The sequence below is a fragment of the Mesocricetus auratus genome, unplaced genomic scaffold, assembly GCF_017639785.1.
Source record: "Mesocricetus auratus isolate SY011 unplaced genomic scaffold, BCM_Maur_2.0 Super-Scaffold_100019, whole genome shotgun sequence".
In the NCBI taxonomy this organism is placed as follows: Eukaryota; Metazoa; Chordata; class Mammalia; order Rodentia; family Cricetidae; genus Mesocricetus; species Mesocricetus auratus.
In genome coordinates, this window is record NW_024429200.1 from 12,390,679 (window position 1) to 12,417,392 (window position 26,714).

The window sequence follows — 26,714 nt, forward strand, 5'->3', positions numbered from 1 at the left end:
GCATGCTCATGGTTCATAGACACATAAGCATTTAAAAAATGAGAGACAAGACTTTAAATGCTTTTAAGTCACCAGAGTGTCAGAGTATTACACATTGAAACTAAAGTTCATGGAGGGTCAGAGTGAGCAATGTATTTGCTGTGGTGTGTAAGTGGTGGCCTGTCTGAAAAGTTTTGCTTTCTGTTTCTCTCTTTCTGGGGCAGGTTAACCCTCAGGCCTCTGATGAGGACAAGAAAAGGAGGAATCAAATCTAGGTGGTGGTGGATTTGCTTTTTTCCCCTCATATTTGCTAATACTGTATGCTGTCATTTTTTGGGGGTCTCTGAGGAGTTGATTCACAGACTATGCTCAGCAAATCCTTAGGTATTCAAATCTCTTAAGAGAATTAATGCAATCCTTCTGTACATTTTAGATCCTCTCTACATTATTTGTCAACCTCATATAATACAAAGCTATGTAATAGCTGTTACACTGAATTGTCCAGGGAATATTGACAAAAAATAGATATTAGTACAGACACAGCATTTTTAAAAAGATTTATTTATTATGTATACAGTATTATGTCTGTATGTATCCCTGTGTGCCAGAAGAGGGCACCAGATCTTATTACAGATGGTTGTGAGCCACCATGTGGTGCTGGGGATTGACCTCAGGGCCTCTAGATGAGCAGCCAGTGCTCTTAACCTCTGAGCCATCTCTCCAGCCCCCAGACATAGCATTTTTAAAAAATCTTTTTTGGTCTGTGGTTGATGAATCTGAGATGAAAAACCGATGGAAATGAAAACCTGACTGTATGGTAAGGAAAAGAAATAGGAAGTCCTGAAAAATCAAAGGAACAAGGAACTTGACTTATTAGTTATTCCTGTTAAAACAGCCTTGTTTTAGATAGTAAATGTTCTTTCTTTTTCTTCCTCCACAGATGGAAAGAAGAGCAGTGAACATAAACATAAGGACTCAGGTAAAAAGAATGGCAGGGTGGGAGAGCAAGAAGAAGATGATGATGATGAAGAAGAAGATGATGATGATGAAGAAGAAGAGGATGAAGATGAAGAGGATGAAGAAGAAGAAGAGGATGATGATGAAGAAGAGGATGATGATGAAGAGGATGATGATGATGAAGAAGATGAAGAGGAAAGTAGAGCATCAACAGTGAAAATTCAGAAGAGGTAGGCCCATTCTGAGACACTGGGGAAGCCAGCATTTTTTCTGAGTCACTTATGTGTCAGCCCAGCTGATGAGGCCTGCACTGTGCTGTTGCAGAGCTGTGAAGAGAGCGGAGCCTGGGGAGAGCATGGAGGAAGACCGCTGTGATGAGGACAGTGACCTGGAGGAAGGAGGCAGTGTCGATGGTGAAGGGGTGGAGCAGAGTGGCAGCAGTGCTGAAGAACAGGAGGACGAAGGTTTGCTGGGGTCTCGCGGACGCCTTTCAGCTTTGAATAAATGACTGAGAATGTGCACCAGTCTGCCCAGGCCTCTTTCCAATACTTCTCTACCAAACTCTATTAACTACTAAAAAGGGAACCTTTAGTTTCATTTTTTTCTAATGCTCTTCTCCCTATCCCCATATCCCTCATTCCCCTCCCTCTCTCTCCCTCTTTTGAGACAGGATCTCATGTAGCTCAGGCTGACTTTGACGATGCTGTGTAGTAGATGATGAGCTTGAACTTCTGATCCTTTACCTCTACCTCCTGAGTGCTGGGCATGCACTTCCACTCCTAGTTTATGTGGTGCTGGGGATCAAACACGGCCTTGTGCATGCAAGGCAGACATTCTACTAACTGCTATATCCCCGCTCCCCTCTGCCCCTTTTTTGAGACAGGTCTCCTATAGCCTAGGCTGGCCTCAAACTCAGTGTGTAGATGGGAATGACCTTGAACCCTGTGACTTCACTGTAATCCCAAATGATGGGAGGATTACAGGTGTGCACCACTGTATCTGCTATATGTGATGTTGCGGTTTGACCAAGACTTCATGCGTGCTAGGCCAGCATTTACCAACTGAGCTACATTCTGAGTCTTTGTTTCTTTATTGTTCACTTTGTTTTAAAGATGAGTTTGGAATGATGTTTGAGAATTTAGAGTCTTATTAGGGACTTTAAAACCTAGCCTTAATATTGAGGGTGCTACCACTTCTAATTGTCTAAGTTGAATGAATAACTGGATAAACAGGATATACATTACATGTTTACACACTGAACAGACCAAAAAAAACCTTTTTGAGTTGAGATGTAGATGAGTTTTTAAAAAACACAACAATTCTGAGTTTGAGATGAGATAAAGAACTATAAAATCAACTTGGGCTTCCATAACAAATTCTACATACTTGTGACTCACATGAGATGAATTTATTTCCTTGTATTTCTGGAGGTTAGATGTCCCCAGACTAAGTTGCCCTGTTTCTGCCTACAGACTTTTCCTGCTCAGGGGTCTTCAAATAGTCAAGGAGAACAAAACACCCCAAACTCTGGTCTTTCTTCCTCCTGTAATAAGGAAGTCCTCCTGCCCATATGACTCCACTTAGCCTTAATTACCTCTCTGAAGTCTCCATGTGCAAGTGGAATGATACCAGGAGGTAGGGCTTTATGTGTGAGTTTTGGAGAGACGCAGTTCAGCTCCTAACGAGGACTTGAGGGAGCCTTTGCAGGACCATTACCAGTCCACGTTGCTCCCTTCATTGAGGGTCATTAGGCAGTGGGAAATGGCTGGTAACCACTTTGTCCAATGGGCGTTTTGCTTCCATTTCTCTAAGTCTGGTGTTTTGGTTTGGCCACATAAAAGATAGAGGATAGAGTCAAGGCTTTTATATTAAGAGCACAGTGAGACCTACAATTTGGATTCATCTGCATCCTGTCCCGTTTTCTTTTTTGAATCTGAAAACCTAGTGGAACTCAAATAAGAAGTTAAAGAATATAGCACAAAGGAGCTTAATGTAGAAACCCAAAGTTGTTCATTAGTCCAGCAATTCTCCAGAGTAATCATTTTTCCAGAACTTTGCTTGTATACACATAGCATATAAGTGTCTAAAAATTTTTTTAATAGGGTCTCAAAGTAAGACCCTTTTTCTCTTTTTTTTTTGAATTCTGCCCTCCTCTCTCTTTCACTCTTTGTGGCTGGGGATTGAATCTATGTACTTGTTTATGTTAAACACGCTCTACCACCGGGCTACACCCACAGTCCCTCTGCTTTGCTTTTCTCTGAGTCTGAGCATCTTTTAATATATCTAGTTGGTATATACTTTCTCCATTTAAAATTTAATTTATGTAAAATAAGAAGTTAGCCTTTTGTCATATGACTTGCATTTGTCTTTTTGAGTTTTTTGGTTTTGTTTTTTGTTTTGTTGTTTTTACATTAGATGTCCCAGTCTCAAAGAAAAAGAAGAGGAAGCTGCCCTCCGATGTGAACGAAGGGAGAACTGTTTTCATCAGGTATGCCTTCCTAATGCAGAGCGGTGTGTCATCTTCACTGTATTTAGCACTAAAGTTAGATACTATGAGACTGTTTAGCACATCCTGTCTGAGAGACATACCAGTGAGAAATTTAAGAGCAAGAACTTAAAACAGGAGGTAACTAGTAGTAGGTAGGGTTCCTTGTCCTTTTTAGATTTCACGTTTTGTAATTGGGGTGGCAACTTTTGAAACATTTCAGCTTTTAGCTGGTTCTGACCTTTACTTTAGGAGACATACTGAGTTGATACCATTTACCCTCGATACTTTTTCTCTTCATGCCTAACTTTTCTTTCCTCCTTTTTTAGTTTTAATTTTTTGTTTTTTTGAGACAGGGTTTCTCTGTCTTGTAATTCACACTGTAGACCAGGCTGCTTATGCCTCCCACGTTCTGGGATTAAAGGTGTGTGCCACCAGGCCTGGCTCTTTTTCTTTTTATATTTTTGAGACAGGGTCTCATGTATCCCAGGCTGGCTCCAGACTTATGAAGCTGAAGATGACCTTGAACTTACTAAGTCTCCTGCCTCCACCTCTTGAGTATTGGGACTGCAGATGTATGCCACCAGGCCTAGTTTTTGTAGTGCTGGGAATCATACTCTGGGCTTAGTATATACTAGGTGTGCAGAATCGTTTTTTTTTGTTTGTTTGTTTGTTTTTGTTTTTTTGTTTTTTGTTTTTGTCAACTTGACATAAGCTAGAGTCATCTGGGAAGAAAGAACATCAGTTGAGAAATCGCCTCCATCAAATTGACCATAGGCAAGTCTGTGCGGCATTTTCTTGATTAGTGATGTGGGAGGGGTGGTCCTTGGGGTGTATTAAGAAAGCAGATGACAACACTAGATAGATAGCTTAATGGTGAGAGCACTGATAGCCCTTCCAGAAGGCCCCAGGTTTGATTCCCAGCACCCACATGGTAGCTCCCAACAGTTTTTAACTCCAGTTCCAGGCTATCCAATGCCCTCTTTAGACCTCTACAGGCACTTACAGGCACGTAGTGCACAGACATATATGCAGGCAAAACATCCATACAAATAAAATAAAAGTAGATGTAAAAGAAAAAAAGCAAACCTAGCAAGTCAGTAAGCAGCCCCCCTCTATGGCCCCTGCTTCAGTTCCTGGCTCCAGATTCCTGCCATGAGCTTCCCTCAGTGATGGACTGCCAGCTGTGAGATGAAATAAACCACTTTCTCCCTAAGCTGCTTTTGGTTACAGTCTGTATCACAGTAATAGAAAGCAAACCAGGACACTAGGCACGCACTCTACCAACTGAGCTGCAGTCCTAGGCCCTGTAATATTCAAAATACAGAAAGTCATGCTTTCTGTTTCCAGGGAAATATATAGGGTGGAGAAAGGTTTTATTGCCTGTTGTTGGTTTTTCAGCCCTACTGACTAGTAGATGGGCCTTTTCATAGGTCAGGTTAGTCTTACCTTATTGCACGCAGGCTGGTCAATGAGACGGCTCAGTGGGTAAAGTTACTTGTCACTAAGTCTGACAACCTAAGTTTGATATTCAGGACCCCCCTGGCAGAACTAGAGAACTAGATTTCTTTGTCATTGTTGTTTGTTTTTGAAACAGGGTTTTTCTGTGTAGCTTTGGAGGCTGTCCTGGATCTAGCTCTTGTAGACCAGACTGGTCTCGAACTCACAGAGATCTGCCTGCCTCTGCCTCCCAAGTGCTGGGATTAAAGGCGTGTCATCAAGAACTAGATTCTTGTCCTCTAATAGTCACATGTGTTTCTTGGTACACTAAATTTTTAAAAATGCGTAAAAAAAATCTTTAGATTCTCAGATTAAGGCTTCAATGTATAATTCCTGTTCTTTCTCTTTCCTTCTCTCCTTTTCTCTCTCCTTTCTCCTATATTTGCCTAAGTCATTTTTACCCTGTTTTTCTTTTATGTTGTTATGAAGGATTTTCTTGGAATATTTTAACTGAAACCAGATTTCATAATTAACATGGAGGAGGGAGACAGGCCTAATTCAATAAAAGAAAGACATGTTTCTTACTAGCCTGCTGTGAAATTTTCTGGTTGTAGTAAGAGAAGCTAATTTTAGCCACATTACATGTAAGAGGACGGCTTGGGTGAATACTGTTTGCTCAGAGAATCAGTGTTGTCAAGGTGCAGATTTCAAGTGCGGGCTGAAATCTGGGCAGTTGTGAGACTTCCACTGCTGGAGGTTCTGGGTCTTTTCTCTATGATAACATCTTTAAAAAAGAAAGACACAAGGTGTTTCTGTAAAGTACATTACTATAAGGGTACAGTAAAGCAAAGGGTGTTTATATTCACATAACCAGTGTCTCAGCGGTGATGCTCTTTTTTATTTGTCTGTTAAGTTTTAAATTCCCAGGTGACAGAATCTGATATTGGAAGGTTAGGAAGTTGGGACAAAAGGTCAGAATCATATAGCCACTAGGGGCCACTCTTATGTACTGGTGCTATTTTTGAACAAGGAAGAATGGTTGTATACAGGGAGCTGTCAGAGTCGATGTCTAATTCATGTACTTCATATTGAAATTCAAGATCTTACTTTGTCATTGAAAATTTTGTGGCCTGATTTTGTTCCATAGGAACCTTTCGTTTGACTCAGAAGAAGAAGATCTTGGGGAGATCCTCCAGCAATTTGGTGATCTTAAGTATGTCCGAATTGTCTTGCATCCAGACACAGAGCATTCTAAAGGTATTTGCCTTCAGTTGACCAGGCCCAGCATTAGGAAAGAGCATAAATTATGCCATTTTGGGTGTTACACACTCTGTCCAGCCTCTTTCTTGGTTTCTACAAAAGCCCAAGGACACCCTGAAATTGTCTTCCATGATGTGAAAGACAGCAATTTAATGGCTTTGCCAGCTTTAATTTTGTCTCAGCCTTTAAAGCTCATGCTTGTTTACTTTAAGATAATGAATTCCATTTGTTGTTCTCCTTTGCATTTCAAATGTGATAGCATCTCCTGAGTATTAATAGTCTGTCTACATTGCTCAAAATTAATGGGGCACTTTGTTTTTCTTAGATGATTTTGTTAGAGATAAAAACTGACAGAAACTTTGTTGCATGGCAACAGTCAGAAGGAAAACTATGTAGGAGTGGTGCATGAGATACTTTCCCCTAATGCTATTTACTTTGTACTCTGTAGGCTAAGCATTCGTTGTAGCACATGGCTGTGTATTAGAATGTGAATATAGACACATATATAGCATCAGTCCATTTGTAATCTTTGACTTCATGGACTGCATTCATTCTGCTCAAGCTACCTATTAACTTTTCCATTATCGTGTTCAAAATACCTGACATAAAAAAAGCAGACTTATTTTGTTTTTGGCACATGGCAGAACAGCTCAGCTCTTTCCTAGTGGGTCAGGAAGCAGGGAAGGTGACGCTAAAGGTCTGCTCACTCTCCCATTTCTTTGATTTTACCCAGGCCCCTAGACCGTGAAGTGCCCACCTTCAGTCTCCCAGTGATTCTGTATCTAATCAGGTTGACAGTGAAAGTTAAACCACCATAAACGTTGCGTTCATTTGTTTGGATTCTTGATTCCTTTGCGCTTGCTCTCTCTTCAGAAGAATGCTCTTTCTGAGGGTTTGTGGGTTCTCAAGTTTATCTATGGTTAAGAACTTCCATTCTAACCCTTATTTTACAACTGATAAGAATTGATCAGATAAGACTTGATCAATTTACTTTTACGCAGTTAAAATAATATAGGGCAGTACGGAACAGCTTCCTGGAGAACAGGGATGAAACTCTTCTTAGTCACATACCAATTTGGCAAGTTATTTCATCACTGTGAGCTTGGGTTTTTACCTGGAAAATGACTAGAGTAATGAAATGTCTTTAGCTCTAATAGCCATACTTCTTGGACCTTTTTCATTTCTGGTTTGTTTTTCTAGAATGGCCAACTAGTGATACTGTTTTACTTATTTCTCTTTTTTGAGTGTAGCAGGGTATTTAATATTTTTACAATGTAGTCTGCAATTGGTTTGCTAGATTTCTTTGTTTGGTCTATTAGTCTTAATAGTTACTGATTTTAAAAGTATAATTAAAAATTATTTTTCCTCCCTGAGACAGGGTTTCTCTGTGTAGTTCTGGCTGTCCTGGAACTTACTCTATAGACCAGGCTGGCCTTGAACTCAGAGATCCACTGCCTCTGCCTTCCAAGTGCTGGGATTAAAGGTATGGACCACCACCACCACCGTCAGTAATTTAATTTTTTAACTGTATTATCATTTACTAGCTCCAATTTGCTAAAGTTCTAACACCTTTTCTATGTTCCACTGATAGTTTGTTTTTCTTGGCAAGCCATTTTATTACCCAGAAGAGCTACATGTGGTGATTTACAGACTTTAGGGAGATGCTAAGACTGAACCCAAGTGCTGACATTGCTGCAAGTTTCAGTGATTAAATTCTTACTCTTGTACTTTTGACTGTCTTTCTTTTGAGATAGGATATCAGTATGTAGACCAGGTTGGCCTGGAACTCGCAGTGATCTGCTTGTCTCTACTTCCTGAGTGTGTGATTAAAGGTGTCTTCTACTACACCTGGTCTAATTTTCTTGATATGAGACGACTAGGCTAATCTGCATATTAGAAATCTTTAACTCCTCCATCGTGTATTACTTTCATTACACCTGCAATTTGGGAATTTGTTCTAGGACCATGGCAAATAACAAAATTTGTGAGTACTCAGAATTCTTCATATAAAATGGCACAATGTTTACATATAACCTATGTACTTCCTCCCATATATATATATATTTTTTTTTTTCAAGATAGGGTTTCTCTGTGTAGTCCTGGGTGTCCTGGAACTGGATTTATAGACCAGGCTGGCCTTGAACTCACAGAGATCCTGTCTGCCTCTGCCTCCTGAGTGCTGGGATTAAAGACCCTCTGGCTCTTTTCATATACTTTAGTCTCTAGATCACATATGTGCATTTAGGAATGAAAATAAAAGCAACTTCCTTTTGTATTACTTTGACCAAGAATAAGCCCAATATGAGTTCTCCATTTCTCCTGTGTCTGCTATCTGTCCCTGATAAAAGGCTTTGCCTCGTATTTTTGAACAGCACAGAAAACATGGCATGGGGAAGTGATGGGGGATTCTTTATAGAAATCTTGACAGGGGAAGAAGTAGCTTTATTCATTCCAATCGACCTAGTATAGCAACAAAACTGCAACGGATGTTATCAACCTATGTCTACATGTTGCTCTCAACATTTACGACGTATTTGTTGTTTTAAGGTTGTTTTCAGCAAATGATTAGTACAGTGGGCACACACACTGTTTTGGGTCAGGGGTATAGAAGAGCACGTAGCTTAGGTTGTAAAAGCTGTGTAGGAAATCCAAGGCACAGTAAGGCTTATTGCTTATTTTCTTCAAGGCAGTTAAGCTTTAAGAGGCTGAGTACACAGTGGGAGAGTAGGGTAAGTGCGTAGTCTTAGATGACCTCAAGGCACATTACCAACTTGATGGCAAGGCCTGGGACAAGTTCGTTCTCCTTGGTCAAGAAATGCTTTCATAAAAATGTATCAATTCGCATACACTCCTAAAGAACAAGGTAAAATGTCATAAGGGGGTTTTTAGCAAATGGCAAGTCCATTCGTGTTCAGTATAGACAGTTTTTCCCCCAAATATGCTTGTTTTATGCATGGTTGACTCTACTAATGCATGGCCCATGGGTTCTGAGTGTAAACTGTGTTTGTTTCTTCTGCCTATCTCTGTGCTGTAGAGGGTAGTCCAGACTTCTGAAGTACTTATTTTGGGGAAGATCTACCTCACCAGTGCCTAAAGAGATGTGAATAGAGGGTGGGAGGGTTGGTAACCCCGAAGCGGAACACTTGGCCCTGTCTTGGGGGGTTAGAGATCTCTCTAGATGATGGCTCTTGGGCTAGCCTATTGTATATGGCTTTAGATTAATCTGCCTAGATTCCTTGCAGTAAGGGCAGAAGATAATGAATGCCCTAGCTCTGGGAGACATGGTAGTGTTTTCATGTAAGAGAACTCTTTCTTGAGTTTTGAAGTACACTAATAAAATATTATGAACCATTTTTTTGATTCACTGTGAGGTGAACTTGTGCAAAGTTGTTTTTACTCTATAGTAGAAATTTATTTAGATAATTGGTCCTGCATCTGACCAGTGGAAGGCATGCTTTGTAAAGATTCTAGAGCAGAAGCCAACAGTTGAGTTCATGGCTGTTGTCCTGTGATATTCATACGATAGCCTCTTTACCCCATCTGCTGTTATTTGATGCCTCCCAGGTAACTCTAAGATCATGATGTGTAATTTCAGGGTTAAATAGTTCTGCTTCACCTTACACTGTACTACTAGGGACTCTGTGATGTTGAATTAAGTGGTTAACTAGGTTTCTCTGTCATTTCATGTGGTTATTGTTAAGGAGGTATTGATGAGACCAAATGCTAAGAACAGATGTGCATGCCATGGTATCTGGCTGCGATCCTACACCACTTAACATAGTACCTGTCCCATAGATGCTACTTACCCCTTCCGTTTGTGTCAGGCTATGGATGTTTTCAGGGTTGGCTTTTGCTTACTACGGAAGTGAGGGGTGTCTCACTAAACTTTGTGTCTTGGTGCAGGTTGTGGATTTGCACAGTTCATGACTCAGGAAGCAGCTCAGAAATGCCTTGCAGCTGCCTCTCCAGAGGCTGAGGTAAGAAAAGTATGTCCTTCCTCTATGCCTAGGACATAGTAGCTCCTAGATGCGATATCTGATCCTTGCACCAAGTTTTATTATTATTAATAAAACGCAGGCTTGAGCACTCAGTGTGTATGTAGCACTGCGCTTTGCATGCACTGCCTTAATTATCTGTCCACTAAGATGAGTAGTTACCCATATCTTACCCATATTACCCCATTCTAGGCTAATAACATTAAACACTAAAAGAAACTATTAATGCCATGCGGGAAACTAGATGCACATTTGATAGATATTGAGAATTTTTCTGTGCCCTTAAATGAAGTATGCAGTTTTTGAGATGTTATCCTGTATTGCCATTGTCTCTTAAATACTCTTAATATCTCACTGGCTTTAGAATACTAAACATTTGTTCACAGAACGTTTTCCTTAGTTTAGGCCTGCTTTAGAACTACTGTAAAGTAAATCTTTACTGCTGATTGTCTTAAGTACGTGCACATGTGACCTTTTGTACAATTGTAAAAACAAGTGTGAGTCTCTAGGGTCCACATGTAGCCAGCTAGGCAGATGCGTCCTGTGGCCTGGCTTTCATGGCACAATTACAGCGTGCTGATTCCCCTATAATGATATTTCTTGTTATGTGCTTTCTGCTTGTTAAATATTTGAAGAGAAGGAAGGTGGCTATATGTTTCAGGGTGGTGGGCTTAAACTAGATGGCCGGCTGCTCAAGATTGACTTGGCTGTGACCCGTGATGAGGCAGCAAAGCTTCAGACAAAGAAGGTGAAGAAGCCAACTGGAACCCGCAACCTCTATCTGGCCCGAGAAGGCTGTGAGTACTGGAAGAAGATAGGAACTGAGCATCTAAGTAGCTGGCCCTGGGACATGAGAGTGAGCCAGCAATTATATTTTGAGATTTGTTTCCAATAAGAAACTCAGATTTCTTCCTTACAGTGTTCTATTGCTATTTCATTCACTTCAGTAGATGTGGCTTTACCCAATTTGCAGATTACTCCGTCCCATTCTTTCTTCTGTCTGGTTGCCTTAAGTATTCCCATTATAGGTCAGAAGCACAAAGCAGAAGAACTCAAATTACCTGCTTCTCATCTTCATTTCTTATGAGATGTTTTTGTTGTTATTGTTTTTATATTGAAAAATACAACTGAAATTACTTTTTTGGATTATTGGTAGATTTAAATGTTTACCGAGTACCTTTCTTTTAATGTCAGAAAAGAATGAGAAATTAGCTTTAAGTTAAAAACCAATTCTAGAGTTTCTGGTGTTTATCAGTCTAACCCCTGTGTAAATGCATAGTAGCAACTAGTAGTGTCAGGCCATCAGCCTTTGACCCTAAGGCCTGTGAGACCCTAGCTCTCCTCCCTGGTTGCTCATCTAACTGTTGAGTGATTGGCCCCCAAGCGCACGAGGAGCAGCTACGTTTCCGGGCAGGTTGCTGCTGGAGCATTCTGTGTTCCAGATACCTGCATTGTAGCTGCTTTCAGAACTTCTTCCAAACCTCTCTAACTTGCAGCATGAATGTGATGCTGTTTTGCAGGCAGAAAGGAACAAAATCACAAAATGTCCAGAGCTTGTCTTTAGAGCACATCTAAGTCTAGGACTTGGCCCTGTAGCTATTTTTGGACCTAGCTAACTGGCCAACACAGTCCTCAGGGCCCTGTGCAGAGTTTGCATCATTCAGCACATTCCTCCTGTTGCTCAGTGAGCATTCCCTTGGTGACATCTTGGCCTTTTTCCTTCTTTCTGTAGTGATCCGTGCTGGGACGAAGGCTGCCGAGGGTGTGAGTGCTGCAGATATGGCCAAGCGAGAACGGGTGGGTAGATTCTGCACTGGCCTCAGGTTCTCCCCGTGGTTTTGTAAACGAAGCAGAAACAATGTAGAGCTATGTGTAAAGAGCGCATTTTACCTTGTTGGAAGCACACAGGAGAATAAGTGACTGAACGGTACTCCTAGTGCTGTGTCAGCACTCTGTTCCACTGTGAGAACTCAGTCTTTCCTTGTTTCTACAGTACTCGTGTGTGGTGAATGGCATGCTGCTGGACCATGTGTAGTGTGGAGGAGGAGGAGCTGTGTGCCATTGTTAGTGTAACTGTAGAGCAACAGAAGGAAGCTCTGTGGGCAGGGCTTACTTGGAAAGGGAAGATGTGGGTTTTGGAAAGAGTAGCCAAGATGTCATGGGGGGGTTAGTATCTCCAGATTACACAGTTATTGTAGAACAATTTAATATTATAGGTGTTCCTACTGTTAACTGACCCCTTTGCTGCTTATTTTGTTGTTCTGAGATGGCTCTCGTAGCTGGGGCTGACCTCATTGTGTAACAGAATACTTGTGAATTTCTGATCCACTCCCTCTCTGCCTCCTGAGTACCAGGTCAGGCAGGCTCCATCATGCCCAGTTTACATGTGCCGAGGGTTAGACTTCACATGCTGTGTGTGCCAGCTGTGCAGGCACCTTACCAGCTGTGCTATACCCAGCTCTTGCAGCTCACCTGACAAAAGGTGGCCTGGAGCCAGCGGGGCGGCTTAGAGGGTAAAGTGTGGCTGAACAAGCCGGGTGACCTGAGTTGAGCTCTCTAAAGTTGTCCTTTGACCTCGTGCACAAGTGTGTACACAGTTACACACAGACATGTACTTAATTACAAAACAGCTTGGACTGGTAAAGATACAGAACAGCTGTGGAACCTTAGGGTTCAGGAGGTGGTGAGCAGCAAGTATACTCGGATAGGCAGAAGCAGTGTCTTTCCAGCGTGGTTTGTAGAAGTGTTCTCAATGCTGTAAGTAGTGGACATCTGGGTATTATGGTACTTGGGGAAGTAGTGCAATAAGATGCTAGCCAAAGCTTGCTAAGTTATTTATGTGCGTTATAAAAAGTAAGCTTATTTTCTTCAGGAAGGAAGTACTAGACTTAGGTGTAAAGAGAAGCCTTCCCGCCAACCTGGTTCCAGAGCCACATCAGTCCCAAATAAACACACAGGAGGCTATATTAATTATGAAGCTGTTGGCCTTGCTTGTTTTTTACTGGCTAGCTCTGACTTAAGTATTTATCCCATAATTGTTAATCTAAGTATTTCTCTTACCAGAGAACTTTCTGGGCTTCTTATCCCTATGGCAGTTACATCTTGACTTCCTGTGTTTCTCCTTCCCAGAGTCCTCCTGGACTCCTAGTCCCACCTACCTTGCTTCCCTATTGACCAACAGTGCTTTATTGACATATACACAGGACTTCCCCCAACACTTAGGTGTTGGTTGGGTGGAGGGCTAAGCGTAGACTGTACCTTCAGTATTATTTCTAAGAGTACTTGTGCTAAACTGGGAGGTGGTGGCGCATGCTTTTAATCCCAGCACTTGGGAGGCAAAGGCAGGTGGATCTCTTGAGTTCAAGGCCAGTCTGGTCTACAGAGCGAATTTTTAAGACAGAGTAGCCCTGTCTTAAAAAAACAATAAAAATAAAAATAAAATAAACTTTTTTAAAATAAAGAATACTTGTGCTGGGCCACATTTTGAGTTATGTATTTAAAAAAATCTGATTTGGCTTCATGTCAGTGTTGAGAGTTAGATATTGATCTGTGGTTTCATTTTTATAGTTAAAAATTTAAATCTTAAAATGCTACTTGATAGCCGGGCATTGGTGGCGCACGCCTGTAATCCCAGCACTCGGGAGGCAGAGGCAGGTAGATCTCTGTGAGTTCGAGGCCAGCCTGGTCTACAGAGTGAGTTCTAGGACAGCCTCCAAAACAATACAGAGAAACCCTGTCTCGGGAAAAAAAAAAATGCTACTTGATTTCTCTAGTTGGATGACTTTTTGGTTCATCTTGCCTCCCTGAGCTTGCCTTTCTGCTGGGCTTCGTAAGGCCACAGGTGCTCCGTGGCTGTGGGATGGGTTGTGATTCTTTTCTTTTGGAGAGCCTACCTAATGGGTGTATTGTATGCTAAGAGTTTGTCTTTTTCTTCTCTCCCAGTTTGAGCTACTGAAACATCAGAAACTCAAGAACCAGAATATCTTTGTCTCCCAGACCAGGATTTGCCTACACAATCTGCCAAAGGCTGTGGATGATAAACAGCTAAGGAAGCTGCTGCTGGATGCCACTAGAGGGGAGAAGGGTGTGCGCATTAAGGAGGTGAGAGGTGCCTTGGCATTCACAGCTTCAGTCATGAGACACTTCCTGCCATGGTGCTAACAGATTTTCTTTCAGTTTTCTTGTTTTTATTTATTTGTTTTTTCTTTTGGGAACTGTCTTTCATGTCTGACTGGATTACAGCAAAATGAGAGGAAATTTCTGTCATGAATTAATTTAGCAAGCATTCAGTACCTACTGTGTGGTCAGCATTATATAGTTGTTGTAATGTGAATTATGTTGCTGAGAATACAATTTATGTGGTTTGTGTTCTAAGAGAATGTGTGTGTGTGCGTGCACACACATTCGAACACGAGAGAGGAGGAGGAGGGAGAGAGGGGGAAGGAGAGGAGCAAAGGGAAGAGAAGAAGAGGAGGGAGAGGAGAGAGTCCATTCGAGCACATGCCCGGGCACGTGTAGGTGTTCGAGGGCAGCTCCATCTCCGTGGGTCCTCGCCCTCCACCTTGCTCGAGACGGGCACTCTTGTTCACTGCATGCCCATGCTCACTCTTAGAACCGCTGTCTCCAGAGTTGTACTGCCTTCCCATCCCACCACAGGCTGAGATGACAGGCACACCATCATGCCTGGCTTTTACAGGGTCCTGGACATCTGAACTCAGCCCTCATGCTTACACGGCAAGCATTTACCCACTCTGCCTTCCTCCTGGCCCCTAAAACAGTGTTTAACTATGTGAGACTTACATAATACCCCACAGTCAGCACAGAGGATCAGGCATGTCTTCAGTTGAATTAGAAACACTGGTTTCACATGAGTACTTTGTTCAGCTCTGTCTGTTGAAGCCTTTACCGTTTATACTGATTTGAAGGTTCGTTGTTTCTTCAGACAGTCTGAGCTCTTTGAGGATAAATATTACCTCATTATTCCCAATCTTGATGTTGCCACTGGCATAGAGTAGTCTATTAATCTTTAAATTTAAAAATGCCATTGCCAGTATTTTAGGTGTGCTTTGCTGTGTCATGGCTATAAACTGTATGCCTCATACTGAAAAACCTCTTTAAAATGTTTTCCTTGATATTGGGGAAATAACATGAGAGAATGTTAACCAGTCAGAACACATCTGACAGCACTGTTAGTGATGAGTACCTTCAGTATTTCCTATGCTCCCATTTAGAACCCGTTCCAGTTCAGTGCACTTCTGTATACAATATGTGCATTGGCTGTGGAACCATTCCCTCCAAGGTAAAACCTCCATTGGAGGGAAGGTTGGTTGGTAAACTGAGGAAGTAAACAACTCAAAGGCTCAGGAAGTCCCTGAAACTGACCAGATACATGAGGCCTCTCACTCCTCAAGCATATATAAGGACTGCTAAGAGAGGCTTTCAGACAGGCTGAGGTGCCTAGAGGCTCAGACCAGCCAAACTGCTTAAAAGAGGCAGAGACCTGATGAGCTGTGTGGGAGAGGCTGCCTGGGAAAGACCTCTAACTTGTGTCTTAAGCTGTTGCGGGTTGAGCAGTGTGCTACAGGTGTCCCGCTTGTGAGCTGTCACCCAGGCTAGGGTGCTCCAGCTTTCTTTGAGTCATTTCTGTTTCTGTAAGTCACCCAGTAAACTCACTGGTTCACCGGCTGGACTTTGGTGGTATCCTTACCTTGGTCTGCTCTGGTTCCCTATCTTGGGTGAATAGATTTTTGTTCATATCTCAACAGCATTATATTGCTTTTTGTTCTTAATTCTTTTATTTGTGTAAGTACTGTGTCTCTGTGAGATGTCTTGAATGACATTTTAAGTGAATGAGTGTCCTGAAGTAAGGAATTTATCCTTCTCTCCATCTTCTGCAGTGGAAAGAGTAATGTTTATGCACAGAGTAGGGTGTAGTGTGCACGTGTCTTTCGTACTCCTCCACTACAGAAGAACTGCAGCTCTCTTGTGCAAATGGTGAATTTTCTCAAACTACCTCTGTTCCTCATGACCCTGTCTAGGGAGTTAGAGAAAAACCTGCACAAAAGAGTTTCTGACTCCAGCTCGAGAGCTGAAACTTGCTGTGTTCTTAGGCTTACCGAGGTCAGGGATGGTCTTTCCCATGCTGAACATATCTTTCTCATCTAAAGCCATCAGGTCTTCTTTCCTCCCTGCCCTGTTCATTTCTCTCCTGGAGACTCACTTCAGTGCTGGACTCTGGCCAGTTCTCCATTCTCAGCAATAACTTGCTGACATTGTAGAGAGTCATGGACCTCTCAGTTATAAATTCCCCAGGGTGTTGGAGGTATGCCTTAGTGGTCTCCAGCACGTATTGTGCTTGCAGAGGACCTGATTTTGGTTCCCAACATTCATATCTGGCAGCTCACAACTGTTTCCAAGTCCAGCTCTAGGGAATCCATTGCCTTCTTCTGGACTCCATTCATGTGCATATGTGTACATATGGCCACACACTGGTCCAAGATTTTAAAAAAATTAATATTTTTTATCTTTATTTCTTATTTATAACTACTGGTTTTTTTTTCTTTTCTTTTCTTTTCCTACTGACAGTGTAGAGTTATGCGGGACCTTAAAGCAGTCCATGGAAAAGTGAAGGGTCAGTCCCTGGGCTATGCCTTTGCCGAGTTCCAGAACCATGAGCATGCCCTCAGAGCCCTCCGCCATATCAACAACAACCCAGAAATCTTTGGCTCTCAGAAGGTAAGCCTCATCCTCCAGGGAGACCCTGTTTTCTGAGAGTTTAACTGCCCAGTGTCCTCGATATTGGACTGGTGGGAAGAGTACCGAGTGGGCTCGGTGGAGGCGGAGAAAATAGATGGTAACTCTAGGCAAGAAGATGCTTGTAAAACATGTAGACTAGACGGACTGCCTGCAGAGCTGAGATTTAGAGAAGACATGAGAAGCAGCCTTGATGCTTGCAGACGGTGGGTGGAAGGACCAAGTAGGCTTATTGCACTCACAGGTTACAAAGTCTGACAAATGAAATTCTGTCTCCTTGGCAGAGACCGATAGTGGAGTTCTCTTTAGAGGATCGAAGGAAACTTAAAGTAAAGGAACTGAGGATCCAACGCAGCCTGGTATTGAACCTAAATGTTTGATTGGGCTTGGTTTTGTCATCTGTTTGTTTATTTATCTATCTGTCTATTTATTTTGGGGGGGTGTGTGTGAGTGTGTGTGTGTGTGTGTGTGTAAATGCCTCTGTGCCTGTGCCATTGCTTCTGGAGGTTAAAAGACAACTTAGGGACATTGGTTCTCTCTTTCTACCTTGTGTGTCCTAGGGATTGAACTCAGGCCATCAGGCTTGGTGGCAAGTGCCTTTACTTGCTGAGCCATCTTAATAGGCTTAGTTTGTTTGGTTTTGGTTGTTTATGACAATCTCACTGGGTAGCTCTAGCTAACCTAGAACTCTCAGAGATGCCTCTGCCTCAACTACTAGGATTAAAAGTGTATGCTGTCATGTCCTGCCCTTTTTTTTTTTTTTTTTAATTTGTGCTTCTGCGAAGTTGGATTTTACTCAGTTTCTCCTAAGACTCCCTGGTGTTTTCTTCTTTGCTGTTCCTCTTCTGAGCTGCACAGGAGAAGGGCAAGGCAGGAAATGCAAACCAATGTTCTGATCTATCATGAGTTCCTGTAGGGCGTGTGGGGGCCATGTCAAAAGCTCAGGTTAATTTCAGAATCATCATCTGAGACAGGGGCTCCCTTTGTCATCTAAGCTTGTCTTGAATTCAAAATCCTCCAGTCTCAGCATGTGTTTAGATCATTTCAGCTAGTGTGGAGAGAGGGGCAGCTGTGTGCTCTGCTCCTTTCTTAGCTACAAGTTCCCTGGGCAGTTACTTCTCTGACCCTCCGTTTGTTGCATGGGTTAATCACAGTGTCTTCATTCCTCATCGAAGGAGGACTAGATGAGCAGATTTACCATTGCCAGTTTATCAGTACTCTCTTACCCATCCTCCCCTGGGACATTCAGGTCTGGATTATTTTGAGAGCCATAATTCTTGTAGTACTCAGCAACACTACACTACAATTTGCACTAGAGAGCACTCATAGTGTTTGATGAATAGTAAAAGCATGACAAACAGATGAGTGTTAGCAGTGGCTTAAACTGTGGCCTTCATGGAGAACCTGAGATCTTATCCTTGTACATGGCAACTTCTTACCCCAGATAATAAATTGCCTTTAGCCAATGCCTCAGAGATGTTTCTGAAGCTGCCCATATTTTCTTTGAATTCTTTGTTGCCTGTGTTTATTTTCACATTGCACTTTCATTATAAAAGTGGTCCATTCTCCTGACTTACAGGGACATTTCTCACTTTCCTCCTTTACAGCAAGTGAACCTTCCACTGTAAGATAAGCCCTCATTACATAGGCTTGCACCAACTTCCTTGATTGTTTGTTTTTTATTTTATTTATGTGTGTGTCCTGTTTTAGTTACTGTCTTAACCAAAAGCAGCTTAGGAAAGGGGGAGTTTATTTGGGCTCATGCTTCCGAAGGGTTAGAGCCCATCATGATAGGGAGGCCTAGCAACAAGCAACAGGCATGGCCAGAGAGGAGGGAGCCGAGAGCCCACATCCTTAACACAAGCCTAAAGCAGAAGCAAACTGGAATCTGGGCAAGCCTATGAGCTCTCAAAGCCTGCCCTCACTAATGTACTTCCTTCACTGTATCTTTTGAACCTGAGCCAGGCTTTTCCGTTAGGCCACTAACCAGCTCCCAAATCATGACACAGAGATTTTCAGTAGTTTTGAATGCTCATTTCTGTCTAACTCTTTTAACTTAAGTGAACCTGTTTCTTCTTTTCTACCTTTTGGCTTGAGGTTTATTCCCTTTCTTACTTCTATATATCTTACTTTCACTGCTTCTCTATGTCTGGCTGGGGGCCCGCCTGGCTTCTTGCCCTGGGGACGTGTCCTTCATTCTCTCCTCTCTTTTCTCCTTCCTCTAGACTTCTCCTATTTATTCTCTCTGCTGCCAGCCCCCCTCCATCCTATCTCCTGCCTTGCTATTTGCCATTCAGCTTTTTAGTAGACCAATCAGTTGCCTTAGACAGGCAAGGTGAAACAAATGCAATACATCTTTACATAATTAAACAAATATAGCATAACCAAATGTACATCTTTGCCTAGTTAAAATAATCTTCTACAACACGAAATGCACCAAGCATTTGAACCCTCGAGTCTGTGGGGATATTTATTTTCTTTTTTTTTTTTTTTTTTTTTTTTTTTTGGTTTTTCGAGACAAGGTTTCTCTGTGGCTTTGGAGGCTGTCCTGGAACTCACTCTGTAGACCGGGCTGGCCTCGAACTCACAGAGATCCGCCTGCCTCTGCCTCCCGAGTGCTGGGATTAAAGGTGTGCGCCACCATCGCCCAGCTAGGGACATCTATTTTCATTCACACCACCACATATCTTTGTCTCCACTAGTCTAGGAATTCTAAAAGGAAATTTTTTATTGTTTGTAACTGTATCCTACCACTTACAGACAGGTGCACAGTAGGCATTCAATGAACATTGTGTCAACATGCCTATTTAGGTTAAATTACAGTCTTTTTTTTTTTCACAGCAGTGCTGGCAAACCTTCAACATCCTTATGCTGCATTTTAAGCTCTAGCATCCTCTTCCCTTCCTCCCTTCACTGACCCTGTCTCTAACATTTTGCCTTCTTCATGTAGACCTAGGTTTTCAATCTATGCCATTCCCCTTCTCTGAAGGAATTTGTTTAGCATTTCTTGCAAAACAGATTTCCTGGCAACTGCTTTTTGTTTTTTGTTTGTTTGTTTTGTTTTTTATCTGAGACAGTCATTCACTTTTGTGAGAGATAATTTCACTGGGTACAGAATCTAGATTGGTAGTTTTGTCTTTTGGAACCGCAACTACCTCATGCTGTCTTCTTTTTCCATACAGGTTTACTGCAATGTGACTGAGAAATGTAGTTGTGGAGCTTGGGGTGTTTTGTTGGTTTTCTCTCAGCTCTTAGGTCTCGGGCTTAATGTCTGTCACTGTCTTGAGAATTTCCTAGCTGTATTATGTTAAGTAGTTCTCAGTTGCTTCGTTTGCGCTGCTGCCTGCTGGTCCTCTTTTCTGTGTGCCTCACTGGGTGGGGGTGGGGGTGGGGGTGGGGGCAGGTGTTTTTGAAACAGGATCTCAAATAGCTCAGATGTATTCCTTCTTTACCAGTGACTAGGGTCCCAGGTGAGTGCTGTCATGCCTGGCCCAGACTCCCCTTTGACAATTGTTCCTTCCTACTTCCTTTGAATCTTGGGCTACTATTCGTTGTTTCTGGTTTGGTTTTGTTGTCTTTGTTTTGAGAGGGGGGAGGAGAGAGAGAGACAGAGAGAGAGAGACAGAGAGAGAGAGAGAGAGAGACAGAGAGAGAGAGATTGAGAGAGAGAGAGAGAGATTGAGAGAGAGTCTGTCTGTCTGCCCTGCCTAGTAGCTGTCTATTCCTAGGCAGTGGCTGTAAAGTGCTGTGTACTACTTTGCTGAAGTCTCCAGCTGTGGGAGGAAGAGCTCCTCTTTGAGCACACCCACCAGCAGGCGTGCCCTCTGCTGAATATTCAGCAGGTAACCTCATCCAGAAACCAGGTGGCAATTTCTTGTTTTCTGCAGCAAAAAATGGCATCTAAGCCTCAAAAGGAGCAAAAAGAACTTGGAAAACACAAGCAGCAGAAAGCAGGGGGCCCCACACAGAATCAAAGGCGGGCCTCTGGAGAGCAGAAAGAGAAGGCCCGGCCCACCTGGTGGACAGGGTTCCAGACCAAGGCTGAAGTGGAGCAGGTGGAGGGGCCCGATGGGAAGAAGAGAAGAAAGGTTCTGGCGCTCCCCTCACACCGAGGCCCCAAAATTAGGTGAGATGCAGGAGAGGGCGCCGCTGAGCGCATTTGTTTAGACTTAGCTCCTTTTCTTTGTAGCATCTGTCTGAATGAAGAGTGTGTTGGTGCTGCTAGTTCCCCCGTGGGAAGTTAACAGAAAGGTCTCAACCCCAGCAGAAGTGTTACCTTGGATCAGATGGTAGAGGGAACCTTGGAGGAACCATCAGGGCAGACTGCATGCCATTCTTGTCTTTCTTTCCAGAACTTTCCTGTCAGCTGAGGTTCACTTATTCTTTCTGTTTGGAACCGAGCATTAGTGCTGTGTACATTCAGTGCTGTGACAGTAGATTAGTGCTGTGTATCTTTAAAAAAAATCTTGAAACCTGCCCCCTCCACCAAAAATCGTGGAAGTAAATGAAAGTTTTTGTGATTTCCATTGAAGTCTTAGCAAAAATAAATAGAGATAAACAAATGAATATATAACTATTATAACTTAGGATATGCTGTTGTAGACACCATTTAAGAGTGACTAAGTCAGGTGGTTGTCGTGCACGCCTCTAATCCCAGTACTTGAACATCAGAGGCAGGCAGATCTGTGAATTCAAGGCTAACCTGGTCTATAAAGCAAGTTCCAGGAGAGCCAGGACTACACAGAGAAAACTATCTTGAAAAAAGAAACAGCTATGTAGAAAAGAAGTTTGTCTCCTGAGCATCTTTGAAAGATGCCAAGGCTGGGGATGGAGAGGTGGCTTAGTGGTTAAGAGCACTGACTGCTCTACCAGAGGACCCAGGTTCAATTCTCAGACCTACATGGCAGCTCACAACTGTCTGTAATTTCAGTTCTGGGGCACCCAGCATCCATGGCAAAATACCAATGCACATAAAATAAATTAGATAAGGAGAGAGAGAGAAAGAGAGACAGAGAGAGAGAGAGAGAGAGAGAGAGAGAGAGAGAGAGAGAGAGAGAGAGAGAGAGAGAGAGAGAGGCTAAGGATACTAACCAAAGAAAGAATTAATGCAGCATCTACCTGGCTGTCTTATTTCAGGTTGCGGGACAAAGGCAAAGCGAAGTCCCTTCCTCCTAAGAAGTCAAAGCCTCAGACAGGCCAGCGGAAGCAGAAGAAGCAGCAGTTACCTTCTCTGCAGGTGAGTTCTGTGGGGTTGGTGGTTTGGGTGCTGTGGATCTGTGGGGCTGAGCAGATGCTCAACTTTCTGGATAGCTGGTTAGATAGTAAAGCGTCTCCATGCGTGCTGCAGCTCTTCAGAGGGTGAGGTTCAGTAATAAAAGTGGAGCGGAAAGTAAGCCTCTATGACTTGTCAATCTACTTGAGCAGTTCTCTTGTGTTTCCTGTTTCCTGTACCTGCTTTTCCCCCACTACAGTATATGGAAGCAAATCCTACACGTAAATATGTCTCAATAGATAGATTGTTCAGAAAAACTTCAGACTGCATCTCTAATGGCCAACTCTTCACACAATGTCATTATCATATCTACTGAGATCAATCAGAAGCTCCTTACACTCTCCACTATATAGCCCTATTAAAGTTGTCCAATTGCCTCAACGGTGCTCTTTAGTTTTGATAGTACCTGTTAGGGTGCTAACAAAGTCCACTCATTACATTTGCATTATTTATCCCTCCCTTTTTGCCTTCCTTTCTTCATCCTATGGTGTTTATTCTTTCTTACCACATCCTTTTTCTCCATGTTGTTAATTTGTTGGATAAACAGTCATTTGTCCTTGAGGATGGATTTTATGTTGAGTTCAGCCACTTCCCCCGTGGCGCCTTGTATTGACTGTCAGATGGTAGAATGGTCTAGAGGGGTAACCAGTTTTAGTTTTCTTGGAAAGAATACTTCAGTTCTATGTTTTGTAATGCCAAGAACAGTCAGTAGGTGTCGGGATTGTCCACTTTATTGTTCTATTGAGAAAATCCTCTCCCATCTTCTTAGCTGTTTTTTAGTTTTTTGGCTTTGCAGTGCTAGAGATCTAACACAGGCTGTTGACAGAGTTCTGTCCACCTAGTTCTGCTGCTGCTTAGCCCCAAATAACACACAGAGGCTTATATTATAAGCTATTTGGCCAGTGGCTTAGACTTCTTAATGGCTAGCTCTCTCTTAAGTATTGACCCATAAATATTAATCTGTGTATTTCTACATGGCCTTATCTTATCAGAGAATGCCAGTGTCCTATCGCCTGGTAACTACATGGCGGCTTCTCTGCCTTTCTCTTCCCCCACTTATACTTCCTGCCCGGCGACTGGTTTATTAAACCAATAAGAGAAACATATATTCACAGCATACAGGCAGGACATCCCCCATCACAAGGCCATTGTCATGCTTAGAAAGTGCTCTGCTGTTGACCTAGGTCCCTAACTGCTCACCTGTGGCTTTTAAAAGCAATGAATTATCATGTACACCTGTGATTTCAATATGGGTTACATAATGGTGATTTTCCAATTCACACAGTCCCTTTGCACTTAAAAATAGAGTTCTAAGACTTATAGAAAGGAGAATCTTGACAAATAGGAAAGACAAGTTAAATGATTTTTTTTCCTTCTACTTGCTGTATCAGTTTCAGAGTAATGAACTATTGCCAACCTGCTATGTGACCTGTAAGACTGATGTGTGTGTGTGTGGGGGGTGGATGGATGGATGGATAGATAGACAGACAGACAGACAGACAGATAGATACAGATAGATGTATGTGTGTGTGTGTATATAAGTATTATGAAATCCCAAATTTTCCTATAACTCTGTGTTTCAATCAAATGTGGTCATCATTCTTGTTCTAAGACAACAGAAGCATCTTTGGATCAGCTCCCTGTCCTTCTAAAATGACCTTGTCTGTCTTTGGTAATGTTGCTTTCTTGTACAAGATGTTCTAGGCCCATCTTATGTGGTTTCTTTCCCAGTTTCTGGTAATAGCCATTTTCCCAAGGAGCTCTAGTTCTTTTTAATAGAAAACAATGGTCCTGTGCTCTCTCTATTTTTTTTTTAAATAAAGATGTTCTTTTATGTGTATGGGTCTCTTACCTGCATGTATGTCTCTATACTACAGACATGGGTGGTGTCCACAGAGACCAGAGGAGGGCATTGAATCCCCTAGATCTGATCTGGAGTTACAGGTGGTTTTGTGATGCAGTGTGGGTACTGGAAATAGAGCCTGGATCCTCTGGAAGAGCAGACAGTGCCTTTAACCCCTGAGCCATCTCTCCAGCTCTAGCCCTGGGTTCTTGTGCATTTGAGGTCAAGCTTTACCCCCCTTTCCTTTAAGAGTAGAAGAGTCCCTAGCATCCTGTCCTACTCAAAATGTCTGTGAGAAATTTCTGACCATATTATATTATATTGTAGACATCTAGTTTCTGAAATTTTATAAATGGAATTCTTGGGGCAAGAGCAAACAAGGATGTTCAAACTAGGTTTCTCTCTAGAAATCCCGTCTTCTTAGTGTACCAACTTATATTCTGTTTAGGGTATCTTGACAGTAAGGTGATCTTTAGTGTCTGAAATTAACTAAGCATGGTGGTGGCACCTGAAAGGAGGAGAGATGAGGGTCAGGAGTTCAAGGTCACCCTCAAGTACACAGTGAGTTTCAGGTCTGTAGAAAAGAAGGCAGGCAAGTAAGAAGGCAAGAAAGCGAAGGGAGGAAGAGAAAAGGGAAGAAAATGATTGTTTTATGTCTCCGTTCTCTCACAGGCACCTAAGAAGAAAGCTAAGGAAAACAAGGCAGAGGCCCACTTCAACCGACTGGTTGAACAGTATAAGCAGAGATTGTTGGGCGCTTCTAAAGGACCATCCCTTATGAAGAGAAGCAAGTGGTTTGACACCTGATGCTGCCTGCAGAAAGAAAGCTGTGTCTTTCACAGAAGGAAAGGAAGAACATCCCGATGATACCCCCATTCTTGGGGACTCTGTAGGATGTGTACATTCCTGGCCCCTTCTTCAGCAGGGGAGGAAAACATACCTGAAAACATCATAGAGTTTTTACTTCTTACCCATATTGCTGAAGCTGTGCATGTAATTGTAATTCATTTCTATTTTCTTCTTCGATGGAAACTATTGTAAAAAAGTGTTTTGAAGTACTGAATTTTCAAGATGCATATTTTGTTATGGAATCTGTAAATGAGGAATTGTGACTTTTTGAAATGTCTCATTTTTAATATACACAAATATATTATTTATGAGTTTTTTTTCCCTAAATGGACATTTTTAACATTTTTAATTCAGTTACATAGTCTGCAAGAGCTAAGAACAGAGAAAAATGTTTACTAACGTGGTTCCTAAATGTGGTAGACATTTGACTTGCAACTGGAGGCCCCGGGTCTGGCACCAAGCAGCACCTACTAAGTGTCTGCCCCTGAGGGCTAATGCTGGCTAGAAATCAGATTGCAGTGGCTAGACGCTCCCTGATCAAGGATGGCCCAAGTGTTTCCCACGGAACAGGTGTCCTGGGGACTGAGAGCCCATGGATGATGTGGGAAAGCAGTGAGTGAACATGAGACTTAGGTTCTACCCTAAGTGCCGAGGAGGTGGCAGTCTTAGTTTAGTCATCCTAAATAAGAACTAAATGTTCTCCTGGTTGTTCCCTGCCCTACATACTTCTTAAGCACTTTTTACCCATACTTTCTTTCTAAAGAAAACTGGGGTGGAGGCTGTGAGTATCAGAGAGTCAAGGTCACCGGGGGCAAACAAATCCTGTGCTGTACAATTTCTGATACAGTTGTGGAGCAGATCGAGTCTGTCACCTCAGACCCTCCCTCATGTCTGTCCCCTTGGCCTAGAGAGCATTTCCTGAGGGTCTGTCGTCTGAGATCTCCACTGAGCCGTCAGCTCTTCCGGCGGTGTCTGGAGTATCTGCAGTAGTCTCTTCTCCTCGCCCCATCCTACTCTAGCTGGATTCCCTCACCCTGTTTGTTTTCTGCTGCACTGATCATTGTCTAAATCGTCTCCCCTGTTAAGTTGTCTGCTCTGAGGAGACTCTCTTGTCCACCCCTACTCAGACGCACCTACTACTAACTCTGGTGCGTAGTGGGCATGGAATAGATATTTATTGAATGAAAAAATAAGGAAAGGAGCACTAGTACTCTGTATACAAGGAAATGGCTGAGAGCTCAGCTCAGCTTGCTGATTGCCTGGCCTAATGCAATGCCTTATTAAGGGACACTTTCCCAGACCCATCACCGAGTCAGGCATAGAGCTATTTCATAGCAATACTGGGGAAAACCAGTTAGTGTTCCAGAATGCCCTTGATGGGTTTGGAGGTTGTGAAGGAGAAATCATGAAAACCTTCAGACTTTTTGGAGGTATCTAAGGACAGGTGCTGTCTTTATGGTCAGTTCGAGACAGAATGATGGGAATTTTGAACATTCTTAATCTGTCCAAGAGATGGGGTAGAAATAGCCTTACGGAGACTGTCGGAATGGCCACAACCTGCCAGCCAGTTGATCTGTTTCCCTTGGTGACTCTGTTGACTTGCCAGACACTTTTCCTCCAGTACACATAATATCCTTAATATTTGAAAATGTATCTTAGCATTTAAGATTACAAAAAAAAATTGCTGTTCTTTCTGAAAGTGTTGCCAGATTCTCCTAGATCCAGCTATTTCTCTAACATCTTTAGCAACCCTGTGTGTTAAAACATGAGTCAGTTGCTTGGAAAATTATTGCACAGTTCTTTAAACGAGTGATATGAGGACGAATTATCCTGTTTCTCAATGACCAGACTCTTCCTTTGAGACACCTTCCCATGGGTTCC

General features: G+C 42.5%; 1 protein-coding gene across 1 annotated transcript in view; it reads left to right on the forward strand.

Annotated features, from left to right (window-relative positions):
* Rbm28 (RNA binding motif protein 28) overlaps positions 1-25,160 on the forward strand; it is a 34,725-nt gene extending 9,565 nt beyond the window's left edge. Inside the window, exons 7-19 of the mRNA XM_013119124.3 lie at positions 920-1,166; positions 1,261-1,400; positions 3,352-3,424; positions 6,009-6,118; positions 10,025-10,098; positions 10,778-10,913; positions 11,849-11,913; positions 14,059-14,217; positions 16,702-16,851; positions 17,154-17,228; positions 20,757-20,995; positions 22,006-22,105; positions 24,657-25,160. Of these exons, the coding sequence (XP_012974578.1) occupies positions 920-1,166; positions 1,261-1,400; positions 3,352-3,424; positions 6,009-6,118; positions 10,025-10,098; positions 10,778-10,913; positions 11,849-11,913; positions 14,059-14,217; positions 16,702-16,851; positions 17,154-17,228; positions 20,757-20,995; positions 22,006-22,105; positions 24,657-24,791 (1,703 nt within the window). The 3' untranslated portion in view covers positions 24,792-25,160. The remainder of the gene's footprint in view (positions 1-919; positions 1,167-1,260; positions 1,401-3,351; positions 3,425-6,008; positions 6,119-10,024; positions 10,099-10,777; positions 10,914-11,848; positions 11,914-14,058; positions 14,218-16,701; positions 16,852-17,153; positions 17,229-20,756; positions 20,996-22,005; positions 22,106-24,656) is intronic.
* The last annotated feature ends 1,554 nt before the right edge of the window (positions 25,161-26,714 follow it).